The sequence below is a fragment of the Miscanthus floridulus genome, chromosome 18 (genome assembly GCF_019320115.1).
Source record: "Miscanthus floridulus cultivar M001 chromosome 18, ASM1932011v1, whole genome shotgun sequence".
Taxonomy (NCBI): Eukaryota; Viridiplantae; Streptophyta; class Magnoliopsida; order Poales; family Poaceae; genus Miscanthus; species Miscanthus floridulus.
This window is the reverse complement of record NC_089597.1, coordinates 123,311,290-123,330,158: the sequence shown is the minus strand read 5'-3', so window position 1 is coordinate 123,330,158 and position 18,869 is coordinate 123,311,290. Positions and strand designations below refer to the sequence as shown.

Sequence of the window (18,869 nt, the reverse complement as noted above, 5' to 3'; positions counted from 1 at the left end):
TCTCTTCGGACAATCTCTCGCCCAGCTCAACACCAACTCGAAGTCTCGGATCGCCATGCGTCCACCACGCCTCCCTGTGCCCGCCTCGGCGCTGCTTGCGCTCGCCGTGGCACTGTCACTGGCCGCCGCCGCGGTGGCCCGCCACTCCTACACCATCGTTCCGGCGCCGGTGGAGCGGGCGGACGACGAGGTGCGGCGCATGTACGATGCGTGGAAGTCGGAGCACGTCCACGGCCGGCCGCGCGACGTCACCTCCGACGACCGCCTACGGCTGGAGGTGTTCCGCGACAACCTCCGGTACATCGACGCGCACAACGCGGAGGCGGACGCGGGGCTGCACACCTTCCGCCTCGGCCTCACCCCCTTCGCTGACCTCACCCTCGAGGAGTACCGCGGCCGCGTCCTCGGCTTCCGCGGCCGCCGCGGCGCCAGCGCGGCCAGGGTCGGGAGCGGCAGCACCCGCCCCCGCGGCGGCGACCTCCCCGACGCCATCGACTGGCGCGAGCTTGGCGCCGTCACCGGGGTCAAGAACCAAGAACAATGCGGTGCGTACTCGGCGCCATGCGTGCAAGCTCGTTGTTACTTCGCCCAGCTACGTTCTTCTAGAGCCAATAATTTGCAGTTAGTTATCTGATGATTTCTGGGGCGGCAAGCGGCATGCAGGTGGGTGCTGGGCGTTCTCGGCAGTGGCGGCCATCGAGGGGATCAACGAGATCGTGACGGGCAACCTCGTATCGCTGTCGGAGCAGGAGATCATTGACTGCGACACCCAGGACGGCGGCTGCAACGGCGGGGAGATGCAAAACGCTTTCCAGTTCGTCATCAACAACGGCGGCATCGACACCGAGGCCGACTACCCCTTCATCGGAACTGACGCCGCCTGTGATGCCAACCGGGTCGGTACCACTACTGCTGCCAAAAGTACGACACAATTCAATGGGCCGGAACTGAAGGCAATTGAAATTTTCATGCATTGTTCAATTGCAGGTAAATGAAAGGGTGGTGACCATTGACGGCTTCGTGAGTGTGGCGACCAAGAACGAGACAGCGTTGCAGGAGGCGGTGGCGAACCAGCCTGTGAGTGTCGCAATCGACGCAAGCGGGCGTAAATTCCAGCACTACACCTCGGTAAGCATCGGTGACGAACCTGTGCCAAGATCAGATCATCAGATGGAGGTGTTGTTTCAGCCTGTTCGCTTGCTCGTAAACGATCGTAAATTTCCAGCCGGGAACAGTGTTTTTCTCTCACACCAAACCAGCCAGCAGTAAATAATCCACGATACGATACGGCCATGAACTGTTTGTTTTTCCAATCGTGCATTACATGCGTGCAGGGCATCTTCAATGGGCCATGCGGGACGAATCTAGACCATGGCGTCACGGCGGTGGGCTACGGCAGCGAGAACGGCAAGGACTACTGGATCGTGAAGAACTCGTGGAGCGCCAACTGGGGCGAGGCTGGCTACATCCGCATCAGGCGCAACGTCGCCGCGGCCACGGGCAAGTGCGGCATCGCCATGGACGCGTCGTACCCGGTGAAGGGCAGCCCCAACCCGACGGCGACCGCCTGAGGCTGGCAGCCGACTGAACTGAAGTTACTCGATCGTTGTTTCCACTATAGTGCTGTTCTGAGTTGTGTGATGCACGATGCATGGTCTAGTTTAACTTTATATATGTACCACCGGAAATAAGTTACTCCTCATAATAAAGTTATGATGTGATAAGTTAATAACTTATTGTAATAAAAATTCTGTCTTTTGTAACCATGGATTCTCATTCCGTTTTGCATGGTTTTATCGATCTTTTTTTTTCAAAAGGGCAGCAAGAGGTTTCCTGCAAATATATTAGGAGGCAGAGTATGATGATAAAAGAGAAGTGACTTAGCGTCGTGCATGCGCCCAACAACGCTGACAGGCACCGCTAGCGCAAGGAAAAGCGCCAGGCCCTGGCATGGAAGCCCTCCGGCCTCGCGCTCCTGCTACGGCTGCGGCGCCCCGCTGTAGACGGCGGAGGAAGCCGCACCAAGATACATCACATGTTTTAAATGTATCTTTCAAATGTTTCAGATGTTTGAGAGGTATCTTACAAGTGTTTTCTGTGGATATTGTAAAAGTAGATCGAGATATTGCACGTGTTGCTATGGCTATACATGTATGTTTCTAATGTTTTATCTGTTTCAGACGTATGGTTCAAGTGTATCGTCTGGATGTTGCAAAAGTAGATTTAGATGTTGCATATATATGCAAGTGTTCCAGGTCTTTTCATACGTATGTTTGCAAGTACTTTCATCTGTATGTTCCAATGTTTTGCAATGGCTGCACACATGCTTTCAAAATTTTTTTTGTGTTTTCCAAGTGTTTCAGACCTTATGTTGTAAGTGTTTTCGTTGTTTCGGACGTATATTGCAAGTGCTTCATCTGGATGTTGCACATGTTGAATGGGACCTACTTGTCGCAGTCGCCTGCTGCAACTACTGGGGCGCTGCCGAGCGGGCAGGAGACATCCGGGTGACGTGGGCCCCGCCTGGGCGCGCAAAACGAGCAGACACAAGAAACGAGGTGTAGGGAAACAAACCAGCAGGCGTGTGCATCTGTGCGTCCGGACGTCCGAGCGCTAGCATCTCCAAACACCACCCATCGTGAGTAACAACTTCTTTTATCATGAAGGCCACCTCCTCGAGTTGCTTTGCCAAATTCTGAAAGGTCCTCCAATTTATCTCATTGCATAAATTCTACCAATAACTGATAACAATCTCATCAATAAGCTTCCTTTGGCTCTTGTCAAATTTAGCTCTCACCCACCTCCACCATTTATAAATTGAACCACTATGACAAATGTTGTTTAGAAGATTTGATAGAATCTCCCATTGGGCCACTTTTGTTCCAAACTTGTATTGCATATGGATAGCTCTTGCAGAGGTGTCAGGGACTTTCTGGGTATTGGTTACATACTCCACATATCTAGTTGTTAGGCCAACCCTTTTCTGATGATTATTAGCTGTCAGAATTTTGTTGTGAAGTAGAGTCCAAGGAAAAACGACATTTTGGCCCTGTCCTTGCCTTCCAGATTGAATTGATCTTTAGTTTACATGTCACTCCTACATATTGTATTTGGTAGGCACTGCTCGTATTGTACTCTCCATTATTAGTCCATCTCCAGCAAATTTGGTCCTCTTCCTCCATGTTTCTACATGATATCCTTGACCATTTCCCATAGCTTTACAAATTCCGTTAGTCCCGTTGGTGAGTTGATCAGAAAATTTGCCTAACCCATGTGTTTTGATATTGGGATGGTGCAATGTTCCTTGCTGCTTCTTCGTTTATCCAACTTGATAGCCAAAATTTGGTCATGTCACCATTGCTGATGCATGGATTAGGTCTATGTCAGTTCTATCAATTATGTTGGGCAGTGTTTGGTTGGAGTCAGGCCTGGGGTTGGAGGGATAAGGTTGGATGGGATGGGAAGAATCCAGTTCTAGTGGTGTTTGGTTCAAAGTCAAGCTAGAGTGAGGGATATCCCGGAAATATTCCTCTAGAAGTGGGATGATTTTGCCCCTAAAAAACTAAGGGACGGAGTCATCCCAGGTGGGATGGGAGTGTAGGCTTGTCTCATCTGACGATTAGGCTTATTCTCATCCCACTTTTTTGTGTCTCTACACCAAACAAAAAACGATTCGGTCCATTTCCTTCTCAATCAAACACAAAATGAGTACGTCCCATCTCAGAAATCAGGATAGGACCATCCCATACCACCTTGTCTCCCAACCAAACCCTACCTAGATTGCATAACGGATATTGCGCAAATCGTTATACCCACGACCCAGCGCCACACTAGACACAAATCCAACAAAGTCTATAACAAACAAAGGCATCAGGCCTAACTCAGCTTAAAAGACTAATATGATGGGTGGTTGCCTCACCTTTTATGTTGTGTTCCCACCATCATTTTCCATTGTAGAATTAAACCTAGCAACAAGTTCCTTTCTAGAATAAATCAAGCACTTGTGCCATGTCAAAGTTTAACATGGGTGAATAAGTTCCGCCGCGAGAAACTTAACCAACTGAGTCACTATGCTTATAGTTATCATGTTGTTTCAATATAGAAAAAGAAGTGGAGAAGCCAGCACCTTGGATACAAGTCTTGAGCATGGAGCTCTCCAGAGTGCTTTACATGCAGAAAAACGATTTACTGATTTACATATCGCACCACCAGCTTATCTACCGTTAGTTACATTAACCTCAAAGTGGAATCTTCGGTTCATCATATTTTACTTTTAATAATGCTCTGCACACCTTTCTTTGTGACCTATGAAAGGATCAAGACGCCCAAGAGGGGGGGGGTGAATTGGGCTAATTCTAAATTTCTTTACAATAATTAAACTCTACAGTTAGCCCAATTAACCCCTTGTGCCAAGAAAGTATTTCTATTGATCTAACGCATAAAAGTTTAGCACCCTAAGTTCCAATCCTACTCTAGCATGGCAATTCTAGGAATGTAAATGACAAGAATTGAATTGCTCAAAGTAAGTGCTTAAAGTAAGGAGAGAAGGAGGAACGCGGCGATGTTTTGCCGAGGTATCGGAGAGTCGTCACTCCCCACTAGTCCTTGTTGGAGCACCCGCGCAAGGGTGTAGCTCCCCCTTGATCCGCGCAAGGATCAAGTGCTCTCTACAGGTTGATTCTTCGACACTCCGTCGTGATGAATCACCCACAACCGCTCACAACTTGAGTTGGGTCATCCACAAGCACCGTCGGATGATCACCAATCTCCCAATCACCACCAAGCCATCTAGGTGATGGCGATCACCAAGAGTAACAAGCGCAAACTCTCACTTGACCACGACAAGCCTAATGAGAAGAGTGGATGCACACTTTGCTACTCTTGATCTCACTAATAAGGGCTCTCTTTGGGATTCTCAAATCTCAATCACCTCACTAGGACCTTGCTCTTCTTGACACTCTCAAGGATGTTTCTCAGCTGTTGAAATGAGCAAAAGTACCCCCACACATGAATGGAGGAAGTATTTATAACATGGGCTGAAAAACGAACCATTATGTGCCTCTACGGGGTGACCGGACGCGCTGGTCAGTTCACCCCGAACTCCAGTGTTTATAGTGTGACCGGACACTGATCAGCGTCCGGTCAGCACTGACTGGACGCGTCTGGTCATGATTTTCCCTCTCTGGAACCTTACTGGAGTCGACCGGACGCTGGCCCTCAGCGTTCGGTCACTTCACCTCTCAGCATTCGGTCACTTCTAGACGACTTCACCTTGATCAAATGAACTGACCGGACTCTGCGCCAGTGTCTGGTCACCCTCCATTTACTTCCAATTTTCGATCATACATGAATGAAGTTTGCTCCAATGGATCTAAGGGCTTTTTAGGAGCTACCTAGTGCTAGGTTTAGCAAGTGTGCACCACACCTAACCCACTAGACTTATCTAGGTCAAGCTACCCGTCCATACCCCCCTTAATAGTTTGGCCAAAGAAAAAACAAAGTTCTAAACTACTCTAAGTGTCTCTTTAACTCCAATCGACACTTAGAACTAGTCCATCCTTAACCTTGTCGTCCATCCTTTGAAAACCGAAACGATTTCCATCGTAGGGGCATGACCACCATGATAGCCCAATCGATCTCTATTACCATGACCTAACTTAATTGCCTCTGCAAAACACACGTTAGTTATAGTAATCATGTATTGTCATTAATCACTGAAACCCAACTAAGGGCCAAGATGCTTTCAATCTCTCCCTTTTTGGTGATTGATGACAATACTACCTCGAGTATGTGAAAGAGTTGAGGTTTTTGACATGCTTGGTTCATATAAGCTTTTGACAATAAGAACAAGAGAGTTAGGCAAGCTTATATAACCCAAGCCAACATGATGTACTCAAAAGATATGAAAAAAACATGAGTACAAGTAATAAAGCTCATTTGCATCAGAGTAAAATGCGGAAGCAAAGCAAATGAGCATAGCACAAGTGATATGACATATAAATAATTCAAAGTAGAGAGCACACATGTCATATATCATGATTACGTAGATATCACTATCACATAGATATAGTTTGATGCATAAAAGTAAACACACGAATGTATAATAGTGTATCACACATAAAAACCAAATAATAGATAGTCTAAGTAAACTAAGCTCCCCCTAGATATGTTGCTCCCCCTAAGACTAACATACTCGATCCCTCTCCCCCTTTGGCGTCAAACACCAAAACCTAAGGGTCGGTCGGCAAGGCTGCAACAGACAAGTCGGGCACTAAGGTACGAGGAGCAAGCTAGAACTAAGTACCATCATCATCTGAACCAGAGCTCTAAGCTGTCTGACCCTCTGTAGCTAGAAGCAATGCTGAAGTGGTCTGGGTCGGATCAACAACTGGAGCTGTTGTAGACTGTGCAGGTATGACTAAAGCAGCTGGCTCTGATGATGCCACTGAGGAAGGGAGCGTCTCTATAGTCCCAATAATAGGTGCAACTATAAAAGGACCTAGGATATACAAATATGGTGGAGTAGGCTGCCCTGTCAACTCACTGAAAGTCGTTCCAAGACTTCTAGAGACTAAAGTTCCTAGCACTAGTACCAAGGAAGTCTGAGCTGGTGTGAAGCCCGTCTAGAGAGGTGTGAACTGTGGGGCTAACACGGGCAAAGCAAACCACTGGGACACCTACTCTATAGGTGAAGCAAACTATGCTGGTGGCTGTCCCTAACTCTGAAACCCACTAGGCTATAACGCTGGAGTCATAGAAGTGGTGGCAGGCTGACCAAGCTAGGGTGAAGGCTGTGGTGGTGGAACCTCAATAGCTATCACTACATGCTGCATAAATCCAAGGAGTTGTTGCTGCATGAGGAGCTGCTGTTGATGCATGGCCTGCTGCTACTGCTGTATGGCCTGCTGTTGCCGCTGAAACTCATCCTGTCAAGCCTAGAACTATGCAAAAGTAGCGGCGGTCTCCTAAGCCTAGCGCTAGCGAGCCTGATCCTGCCTCATCCGCTCAAGTATGGCAAGTAGAGCGGGGTCAGTCTACGGTGCAGATGGAGCTGAACTGGACCTACTGGCCTCATGATCATGTCGTCGTGGAGGCATCTAAGGAATATCGTGGTAGTCCTCATCTGAGCTGTCACTGGGGTCGCTCTCGACCATCCCCTCCTGCTGAGCATCTAACTGCTCCTCCTTAATAGCTGCTATGCCCCTGATAGTATTGTCCTACTGGGCTATAGTCTCTGGCACCTCTGGACAACAGCATGGCTGGCTAGGTGCAGTCGGTGTACTATGGCGGATCATCTGAGTCAGGTTATATGCAGGGAACTCTATTGTAGCACCACTGTACTCAGCTAGCATCTTAGGCAGCCTCACTGTAACTACCCTATGAATAAGAAACATGATCTAGTGGGCATAGGGCAACTGTTGATGACCTCTGAACCCCTCATCAATAGTATCCGCCATCTCTGATAGAAGGAGATCCCAAATATCAAACACTATCAGCTGCATCAGACGGTTCAGTAGCCACAACTGTATGCGAGTCAAGCCCTCGTGATACCCCATCCTCAAAAGCAATGTCCTCCTCATAATGGCATCAAGCACTCTAGCAGTAAGAGTGAGATCACTGGGTGTCCTGCTAGACCCCTCGCCGAATGGCTCTATGAAGCAGTGGCGAACTAGATCTGTAGAGGGCACCATCCCGCCATGAGGACGTCTGGGGGCACTGTCTGTCCATAGCAAACCTCATATAGCTGGATGGGCTGCTCCTGAAGCCTAAGTATCTCTCTAACCCTAGTACTCGTCAGCCTATAATCTCTACCACTGAATGCAAAGTGTATGAATCTGTGCTGTGGGTCAATCCAGAGAGAAGCATAGAACTGACGAACCCAAGATGGAACATATAAGCCTATCCATCTAAGTAAATCTATCAGCCCTGGCAGGTAAGAAAGGTAGGGGCGAATGTGTTCCCCAGCTGCTGCAATAATAGACTCTATATTGCACACCCTCTGAGATCTGAAAATAGCTCTACTATTAAGATATGCATTGTAGAAGTCCTCCTGCAGTGGTGTGTAGAAGCCCTCTGATGCACGCTCATCTCACCTCGACAGAAACCACAGCTCAAAATCCACAAATCTGAGCTACTGCACCTGCTTAGCCGTGGTAGCCCTCAGATCTAGATGAGTCACTAGAGGTGGACCCTGTGGTCTGGACGGTGGACGAGAACCCCTCCGCTGTGTATCTGCCCTCGGTATGACTAGAGCACGGGTACGACCAAAGCGGCGAAGCTATGGCTGAGGTGCCTGCTCTGTCTCCTCGGCCTGCTGTCCCTCCTGAGTATGCTCTGTTGCCTGTGGCTCCTACTATGACTCCCCTAGAGGCTGACTCTCATCCAAGACAACTTGCCATCCCGCGACCATGACAGTCCTAGCTGGACCACCATGACGACGCTCAACCTGCTCTAGTGTAGCTCTAGTAGAAGGAGAGAGCTGATCTGTGATATGGACTCCACTCCTAGCACCTCCTGCCTCTGCACGCTCTACTGCTGCTGCAACTGTGGCTACTCTAGCTGTGTCTGCATCTGGATACTTCTACTTCTTTGTTGCAAGTTTCTTCGTCGCCTTGCCTTTTGGATCTGTAGGCAGGCGAGGCGGGTGTCTCGGATCCTCATCACCGGGACCACCTCCAACATTCTTGATACAAACCATCTGATGGATCTAAAAAGAACAACTGCCGCTGATGAAGAACAACTACCAACAGTCACTTTCGAGGCTTGGCCTCGATCTATACTCGCGAGCTTGGCTCTGAGTTGACTGACAACTGCAAATAGGACCACAATGGCACCGACTCGCTGCATGATAGAATAGATAGGATATACAAATAATTTTAATTATCCATCTAGAGATACGAAACCCTAAGAAAGCGAGCAATTAGGTATGAAATTGAATCGAGGGCTTGCTACCGGACGAACTGGTGACCCGAGAAGCAGAGGAATGACACACGAGGAGGGAACCACCGAGAATCCTAGGATTAGGGTTGTGGCGAAGCAATGTAGCTCTGGATCAGTCATGAAGAAACAATGGATGGCAGTGCGGGTGCTAGGGTTTGAGCACTGCGATGCTGGAGCACTGGAGCTTGGCTGCGGTGAGGGTGGAGCAGAGGGCATGGGCTTGTGCAGGAGCTCGGTGGCGGTGTGGCTGAGCAGGCGCATGGACATGGGGAGGCGCGGTGGAGCAGCATAGGCTCACGGCGGCACTGGCACGGAAGCAGGGCGGCTCGGTAGAGGATGGCGCAGTGGAGCTTGCTGCATGGCTAGGGTAGGGCACGACGAGCTTGCGGAATAGCACAGGCTCGCAGCGACATGGAGCTCGGCAGCACGACTACGTTGGCGGGCGGCGGCTCAGGCGCGACGTAGCATGGGTGGTGGCGCACGAAGGCGCGGCGCAGCGGCGCGGTGCGACGGCGACGTGAAGTCACAGGCACGAAACATAGCGGATAGGGCGTAGGCACGGTGAAGACGGCGCGGTGGGATGCGAGATAGGTCACGGCGGCGCTGCGATTATAAAGGGGTCCCCGACGTGATAGAGAAGGAAACAAGAAAGAGATTGAAACCCGCACATTTTCAACTGACCAGACGCTCCGGTGGCAGCAACTGGACGCTGCCACCCAGCGTCCGGTCGATTCTAGAGAGGTCCAAATCCCCTAAAATCGCGACCAAACGCATCCGGTGGACACCGACCTGACACAGCCAGAGTCCGGTGCAAGCTGTCTCCTTCATCTTCGATCGACCGGACGCAGAGCCACCATTTGACCGAACGTTGGGAGAACACTGTTTCAGCGTTCGGTCACTCCTTCATAGTAGGTTCACCTCCTATGAACTAACCGGACGCTGGACATCAGAGTCCGGTGCAGCGTTCGATCACTCTTTTTCCAGCGAATCTTCAAAGTCCTTCATGCTCCCTATTCCCAATCAAGTCCCAACTCCAGTAAGATCCAAATAAACACCAATTGAGACTGATGTGAGTGACCTCTCTCAAACCCTCATGTTTTTCAAAAATATTTTGCCTTAGGCTATTATTCTTTTTATGAAAATAGGCAATAAGAGGGCAATTGAAGATAAGCGATAAAACAACATTCATGCATATGCAATGCAATACTTGAAGATAAATCTAGTTGCTTGTCAAGTTTGATCCAAGGTTAAGATTTTTCACACGCTTTACGGCGGTTAACTTAACCATGTTAGACAAGCCCTATATGCATTACCAAAAATTTAACATGTTGTATATTACAATGCAATGCAAGGGACAACACAAGCTCATTTTTTAGTGAAGTTACTAAAATCAAGAACATTGAGCTCATTCCGCAATCGATAAAAAGTCGCCTCATCTAGCGGTTTAGTGAAGATATCTGCTAATTGATCCTTGGTCCTTACATCTTCTAATGATATATCATTTTTAGCAACATGATCTCTAAGAAAGTGATGGCGGATATCTATGTGCTTGGTGCGAGAGTGTTGAACTAGATTATTTGTAAGTTTTACCGCACTTTCATTGTCGCATAAAAGATGTACTTTTTCTAGAACTACACCATAGTCTAGCAAAGTTTGTTTCATGTAAAGTATTTGTGCACAACAAGCATCTGCGGCAATGTATTCCGCTTCGGCGGTGGACAAAGCCACACTATTTTGCTTCTTGGAGGACCAAGACACAAGTGATCTACCAAGCAAATTGCACCCTCCGGATGTGCTTTTTCTATCAACTTTGCAACCAGCTTAATCCAAATCGGAATAGCCAACTAACTCAAATATAGCTCCTTTGGGATACCAAAGGCCAATGCTTGGTGTGTGCTTAAGATACCTAAGGATTCTTTTTACGGCAATTAAATGAGTTTCCTTAGGATTAGCTTGAACTCTAGCACACATACACACACTAAACATGATGTTGGGCCTAGATGCGGTTAAATATAGCAAGCTACTAATCATAGAGTGGTAGAGAGTTTGATCAATCGTGTTACCTCCCTCATCTAGGTTGAGATGTCCATTAGTTGGCATTGGTGTCTTGATTGGCTTACATTCATCCATCTTGAATCTTTTGAGAAGATCATTGGTATATTTCTCTTGAGAGATGAAAATCCCTTCTCTCATTTGTTTAACTTGAAAACCAAGAAAGAATGTAAGCTCTCTAATCATTGACATCTCAAACTCCTTTGACATCAATTCACCAAACTCTTTGCAAGAATCTTCATTTGATGATCCAAAGATGATATCATCAACATACACTTGACAAATGAAGATGTGCCCATCAAGCTTCTTGGTGAATAGTGTGGTGTCAACCTTCCCGATGGTGAAGCCCTTCTCAATGAGTAAGTCCCGAAGGCACTCATACCAAGCTCTTGGGGCTTGCTTAAACCCAATAATGCCTTGGACAACCTATAAACATGATTAGGATATCTAGGGTCTTCAAACCCGGGAGGTTGATCAACATAGACTAGTTCATTAATAAAACCATTTAAAAATGCACTTTTCACATCCATTTGATATAGTTTCATTTCATGATGTGATGCATATGCAAGGAGGATACGAATAGCTTCTAGTCTTACAACCGGTGCAAAGGTCTCTCCAAAATCCAATCCTTCAACTTGAGAGAACCCCTTTGCAACTAGTCTTGCCTTATTCCTCACAACTACGCCTTGATCATCTTGCTTGTTGCGGAACACCTACTTTGGTCCAATGACTCTTGCACCTTTTGACCGCTCTTCAAGAGTCCAAACTTCATAGCGGGTGAAGTTATTCAACTCTTCATGCATGGCATTTATCCAATCCGGATCTTGAAGAGCTTCTTCCACCTTAGTAGGTTCATAGCAAGAGACAAAAGAGTGATGAGCAATAAATGAAGCAAGTTTTTGTGAGCGAGTTATTACACCTTTTGATGGACTCCCTATGATGAGATCTTGTGGATGATCTTGTAGTAGAGGTGTATTTCTTCTATTGACCACTTGAGGAGGAGGTTGTGGAGCATCAACATCTTGTGCTTCTACCACCATTTGATCATAAGAGACATGGGTGTCTTCATTTTCTACTCTCCCATCTTTATCATCATCTTGTGGCATACTTGATGAAGAAGGTGGATCAATCACTTGTACATCATCTTCATTATCTTTAGGCTTGATGTCTCCAACCAGAATGTTCTTCATAGCCTCCCTCAATGGTTCATCACCTACATCATCAAGATTCTCATGTGCTCCTTGGGAGCCATTAGATTCATCAAATTCCACATCATATGTTGCTTCAACCAAGACAGTGGTATGATTAAATACTCTATATGCTTTGGACTTTGATGAGTAACCAACAAGAAAACCAATATCACAACGTCTTTGAAACTTCCCTAGGTGTTGCCGTTTCTTATAGATGTAGCATTTGCAACCAAACACCCTAAAGAAAAGAGACGTCTGGCTTCTTCCCATTGAGAAACTCATAAGGTGTCTTACCAAGGAACTTTTGAACAAAATAGGCAGTTGGATGCATAGCATGTGGTGTTGATAGCTTCCGCCCATAGAGCTTTGAAGGTGTTGTACTCATCTAGCATTGTTCTTGCAAGAGTGATCAATGTCCGGTTCTTTCTCTCAACTACACCATTTTGTTGAGGAGTATATGTTGCGGAGACCTCATGCTTGATCCTAACTTTATCATAATAGGCTTCTACGTTTGTGTTGTCAAATTCCTTTCCATTGTCATTTCTAATCTTCTTGAGCTTCACTTCAAACTCATTTTGTGCTCTCTTGGTAAACTTCTTGAAGCAAGATGCAACTTCGAATTTGTCATGAAGGAAGAATACCCATGTGTATCTTGAATAGTCATCAATAATCACAAGACAATAAAGATTTCCTCCCAAGCTCTTGTATGTTGTTGGTCCAAATAAATCCATGTGAAGGAGTTCTAGCACTCTTATGGTTGACATGAAAGCTTTGGTTGGATGAGTATTTGCAACTTGCTTACCGGCTTGACATGTACTACAAAGCTTATCCTTCTCAAACTTCATGTCCTTCAACCCTCTTACCAAATTATTCTTCATTAGTTTCTTGAGTGAGCTCATCCCAACATGAGCAAGTCTTCTATGTCATAGCCACCCAAGTGTTATTTTGGTGAATAGGCAAGTCTTTAAATTTGCATCTTTAGAGGTGGAATCCACTAGATATAGGTTGTTGTATCTAAATCCTTTGAATATCACTTGATCATCATCTTTCTTACATACAACAACTTCCTTCTCGGTGAACAAGCATTGGAAGCCAAGATCACACAATTGTCCAACGGATAGCAAGTTGAAGCTCAAAGAAGCAACATATAGCACATTTGAGATTGAATGATTATTTGATATTGCTACTTTGCCCAATCCTTTAACCTTGCCCTTTGAATTATCTACAAATGTGATTCTTTCTTGTCCTTCTACTTCTTCATCTAGTGAGGTGAACATACGAGGATCATCGGTCATATGTTGTGTGCAACCACTATCAATAACCCAATGACTTCCACCGGTCTTGTAGTTCACCTACACACAAGAGATCAAGTTTTAGGAACCCAAACTTATTGAGGGCCCTTTACCTTCTCAACAAGTGACTTTGCAACCCAAATTTTCTTAGGCCTATTCTTATTTGGAGGTCCTAAGAACATGACTTTCATCTTTCTACTAGAATCCTTTCTAAGCATGTAGTGAGCATTGAAGGCAAAAGGTCTAGCATGCTTGGGCAAGGGTTGTGGTGGTGGAGTTTGGCACTCATGAGCAAAGTGGCCTTCTTGTCCACACCCAAAACACTTCTTTGGCTTTGGCTTTTGTTGTTGTTGAGCTTGAGCCTTCTTCTGTTTGTTTGCCATGTACCCAATGCCACTTCTATCTATCTTTATAACGGTGTTCATTAGTAGCTCACTTTGAAGATACTTGCCTCTAGTGAACTTGCTCAATCCAATCTTGAGATGCTCTTTCTCCAACTTGAGCTTCTTGTTCTCTTCCTTAAGAGCATCATTGTTTTTCTCTTCCTTGAGCTTCTTGTTTTCTTCTTTGAGCTTCTCATTGTCAAGCAACGGCTCACCATCATGATCAAGAGTTTCTAGCATAATAGTGTTGTCACTTTTGATCTCTTCAAGATCTTTCTTGATCTTTTCATTGTCATTCTTGAGCTTGACAAACTCATCATAATCATCGGCCTCAACCACTTGCTTGCCCTTGCTACTAGAACTTTGCTCAATGCTCTCAATGATTAAATCATCATATGATGTAGCTATATCAATCTTAACAACATTGTTAGTAGCATCATGTGGCTCATTGGATAAATATTCTTGAGCAATAACAAGATTATCATGATTAATCTTAAGAGTAGTATATTTATCTTATAGCATATTATGGCTAGTGATGAGCTCTTTATGCATCCTCTCAAGTTTATCATGTTTATCTTTAAGCTCTTTCTTAGAAGATTTGAGCTCCTTGAGTTTGGATAACATAGTTTCATTTGCTTCTCTATGCTCAACACTAGTCTTTTCGATTATATCACATTTAGCTAAAAGAGAATCATTTTTAGCCTCTAGCTTGTCATTCTTAGCTCTAGTCTTTATAATAATCTTGGAGTATTTATTTAGCAATTTAACAAGATCATCATAAGAAGGTGATTCATATTCATCATCATCACTATCCCTATCATCATTACTAGCATGTTCATCACCACTACTCTTATCATCATTTGATACCTTGCGTTCACCCTTGGGCATAAGGCATAGGTGTGTAGAGGATAATGGCAATGGTGGCGGTGAAGATGATGAAGAGTCAATAACAATGGCGGCTACCTTCTCGTTGTCACTATCATCGGATGAGCCACTAGATAAATCAATGTCCGTGAGCCAATCACCGACGATGTATGCCTTTCCACTCTTCTTCTTCTTGTGGAAGTCCTTCTTCTTGCTATCTCTCTTCTTGTATGGCTTATCTTTCTTCTTCTCATCTTCATCACTTGAGTCATCTTTCTTGCCCTTGTTCTTGTTTTTGAACTTATCTTTCTTGGGCTTTGAGCATTGGTGTGCTAGATGATCAAGTTCTCTACAATTGTAGCAATCCATCTCAGAGATTGGCTTCCTTCTAGAGCTAGTGAAGAACTTCTTCTTCTTGCCATCGAACTTGATGCCACTCTTGTTGAGCTTCTTTAGCATCTTGATGGTTTTTCTCACCATGAGAGCAAGACTTGCATCATCAACTTCATCATCACTTGAGTTCTCATACTCAAGTCTTGCTTTGCCCTTCTCTTGGCTAGCTTTGAATGCTAAGTCCTTTTCTTTCTTCTTTATAGAGGATGAGCCATCTTGAGGTGTGATGTGCATGTACATCTCATAAGCATTGATCTTTCCTAAGATTTATGTCAGTGTAGCGGTGAAAAGATCACCTTGATGGAGCACGGTCATAGTATGCCCATATTTGTCAATGGAGAGGACACTCAAGATCTTTCTTACAACATCGGATGGCTGTATTTGAGTGAGTCCAAACCCATTGACTTCCTCTACAAGAACATTCAAACGTGAATACATTTCATTAGCATTCTTTAGGAAGCATTTCAAAAGAGTTAAGCTTTTTCATATCAAGATGATAGCGTTCCTCACGCTCACTCTTTGTTTCCTCATGGAGCGCACAAACGTCCGACCATAGTGCATGGGCGTCTTTGTGGTTTCTCACCCGGTTGAACACATCTTTATAAAAGCCTCTAAATATGGTGTTTCTAGCCTTTGCATTCCATTTTTCATAATTCAACTTATCACCTTGTGGGTGTGCGGCATCCTGAGATTTTGGGAAACCTTGTGAGGCGGCTCTAAGTATTCCAACATCTAGAGCTTCTAGATACGTCTCCATGCGAATTTTCTAATATGGAAAATCATCCCCCTCAAAGATAGGAGGAGGTCCATCCCCGTGAGACATCTTTCACTAGGCGGTTAAGCCTAAATACGTAAGCATGAGGCTCCGATACCAATTGAAAAGATCAAGATGCCCAAGAGGGGGGTGAATTGGGTTAATTCTAAATTTCTTTGCAATAATTAAACTCTACGGTTAGCCCAATTAACCCCTTGTATCTAGAAAATGTTCTATTGATCTAACGCATAAAAGTGTAGCACCCTAAGTTCCAATCCTACTCTAGCATAGCAATTCTAGGAATGTAAATGACAAGAATTGAATTGCTCAAAGCAAGGAGAGAAGGAGGAACGCGGCGATGTTTTGCCGAGGTATCGGAGAGTCGCCACTCCCCACTAGTCCTCGTTGGAGCACCCACGCAAGGGTGTAGCTCCCCCTTGATCCGCGCAAGGATTAAGTGCTCTCTATGGGTTGATTCTTCGATACTCTATCACGGTGAATCACCTACAACCGCTCACAACTTGAGTTGGGTCATCTACAAGCACCGCCGGATGATCACCAATCTCCCAATCACCACCAAGCCGTCTAGGTGATGGCGATCACCAAGATTAACAAGCACGAACTCTCACTTGACCACGACAAGCCTAATGAGAAGGGTGGATGCACACTTTGCTACTCTTGATCTCACTAATGAGGGCTCTCTTTGAGATTCTCAAATCTTAATTACCCAACTAGGACCTTGTTCTTCTTGGCACTCTCAAGGATGTTTCTCAGCTGTTGAAATGAACAAAAGTACCCCCACACATGAATGGAGGAAGTATTTATAACATGGGCTAAAAAACGAACCGTTATGTGCCTCTGCGGGGTGACCAGACGCTCCGGTCATGTTGACCGGACTCGCCGATCAGTTCACCTGAACTCTAGTATTTACAGTGTGACCGGACGCGTCCGGTCGTGATTTTTTCTCTCTAGAACCTTAGTGGAGTCGACCGGACGCTGGCCCTCAGTGTCCGGTCACTTCACCTCTCAGCGTCCGGTCACTTTCAGACGACTTCACCTTGATCAAATGAACTGACCGGACTCTGCGCCAGCGTCCGGTCACACCGAAGCCAGCGTCCGGTCAGCATTTGACCCTCCATTTACTTCCAACTTTCGATCATACGTGAATGAAGTTTGCTCTAATTGATCTAAGGGCTTTTTAGGAGCTACCTAGTGCTAGGTTTAGCAAGTGTGCACCACACCTAACCCACTAGACTTAGAGCAAGGCTAATAATACAGCCGGCTTGCTGGCTGTAAGGTTACTTGCAGCCTTCTCTCAGCCCACTCATACAGCAGTTAGCTCTTTACAGTTAATACATGGCACACTTGTCTCTCTCACAGACTTTCTTGGTTCTTGTGCCCAAGTCGGCTGTAAGCTTACAGCCCGTTTCTCCTCTCTCTCCTCTCCTCTCTCCTTCACCTCAGCATTTAGTCGGCTTACAGCCTGCTATTATACTTGCTCTTATCTAGGTCAAGCTACCCATCCATACCTCATTTAATAGTACGGCCAAAGGAAAAACAAAGTCCTAAACTACTCTAAGTGTCTCTTCAACTCCAATCGACACTTAGAACTAGTCCATCCTTAATCTTGTCGTTCATCCTTTCAAAACTGAAACGATTTTCAACGTAGGGGCATGACCACCATAATAGCCCAATCGATCTCCATTACCATGACCTAACTTAATTGTCTCTACAAAACACACGTTAGTCATAGTAATAATGTATTGTTATTAATCACCGAAACCCAACTAGGCCAAGATGCTTTCAACCTAGACACACGATCTTTGTTCATATGATCTTTGTCTAGCCAAGGTACACAGTACTTAAATTCTAAGATATATTGGAATAGCTGATAACACGGCCATCGCAAGTTATCTATGTGACCGCGTAACAAATGATGCATTTTGTTGAAACGCGTGAACATGTTTTCTAGTACTAGTTAAAACAATTTTTTTAAAAAAAAATATCACATTATCACCACGTGCAGGCGTGAAGCATCCGGTTTAATCTTCCGTGGAATCGGCGTCCACAGCCACGACGCAAACGTCAAGAGCTGCGTGCCCAAATGCGAGACAGGGTCAGATGGGCAAGGAAACGCACCCTGTTTCCTGCCCGGAACGCCCGCCATTGATGGCCCCTCGTGGCCTTTTAGTTTCGTCGTTTCTTATCTATCCCTCGACAAGATGCTTTAATGACTGCACGTCTCTGCATATGAGACAGAGAGCTCTTCTTGCGCAAAAAAGAAACAAATGAAGAGAGAGCTCGTAGAAAGGCGTTGCCCAACAAAGCGTCGCCGCGGGACGAGCTGTCGAGCTCCCTGCTGCGCTCCACAGTCGGAGCACGCCGGCGGCGGCGGTCGGTGACAAGGTATACGACGCAGGCAGTTGCACGCCTGAGCGTAATCGAGTGGTGAGAGTGCACGGTGCCAGTCAGGATCGCGCTTGCCATTAGTAGTGCCGTTTAGAATAATGGCAAAAGGATGCTCAACTTGGGGTAAATAGTGTGCCCCAGGACTCCTTGAGTATTAGTGATCGCTAAACGAGCGGCTGCTGTAGTAATCCTACGGTCCTACTCCTACCCATGGCGGCCATGTCAAAGGGATCGTCCAAATCCGAGTACCAAAGCACCCATCATTAGAGGCCTTTACCGGCCACTAAGATAAGCATGTTGATGGCTATAGTACTACATGGAGTATTTTTTAACTGATTGACTGGTGATTGCAGTCCAGACAGGTAGTGCTAGGTTCAAACAATGGGACGCCGAACAGGGGATAATCTGACTCAAGCTCCCTAATCCACCTGCTTGCAGTGGTCTCGAGGATGGGATAATCATATCTATGATCTATCACCTACTGCATTTGTTTATCTAGACTCATCTTTACTAGAAACGGATCCGGGTGTCATATCATATATGGGTTCACTTGAGTCACTGACGGTGGCCATATATGGTGGCAAATTATATG

The 18,869-nt window shown here is 45.8% G+C and overlaps 1 protein-coding gene across 1 annotated transcript; it reads left to right on the top strand.

The window, feature by feature from the left end:
* The first annotated feature begins 55 nt into the window (after positions 1–55).
* Positions 56–1,571, top strand: LOC136521588 (oryzain alpha chain-like). Its single transcript, XM_066515336.1, has 4 exons — positions 56–545; positions 664–896; positions 988–1,128; positions 1,335–1,571. Exons 1-4 carry the CDS (start codon positions 56–58, stop codon positions 1,569–1,571), a joined length of 1,101 nt encoding a protein of 366 aa, XP_066371433.1.
* The last annotated feature ends 17,298 nt before the right edge of the window (positions 1,572–18,869 follow it).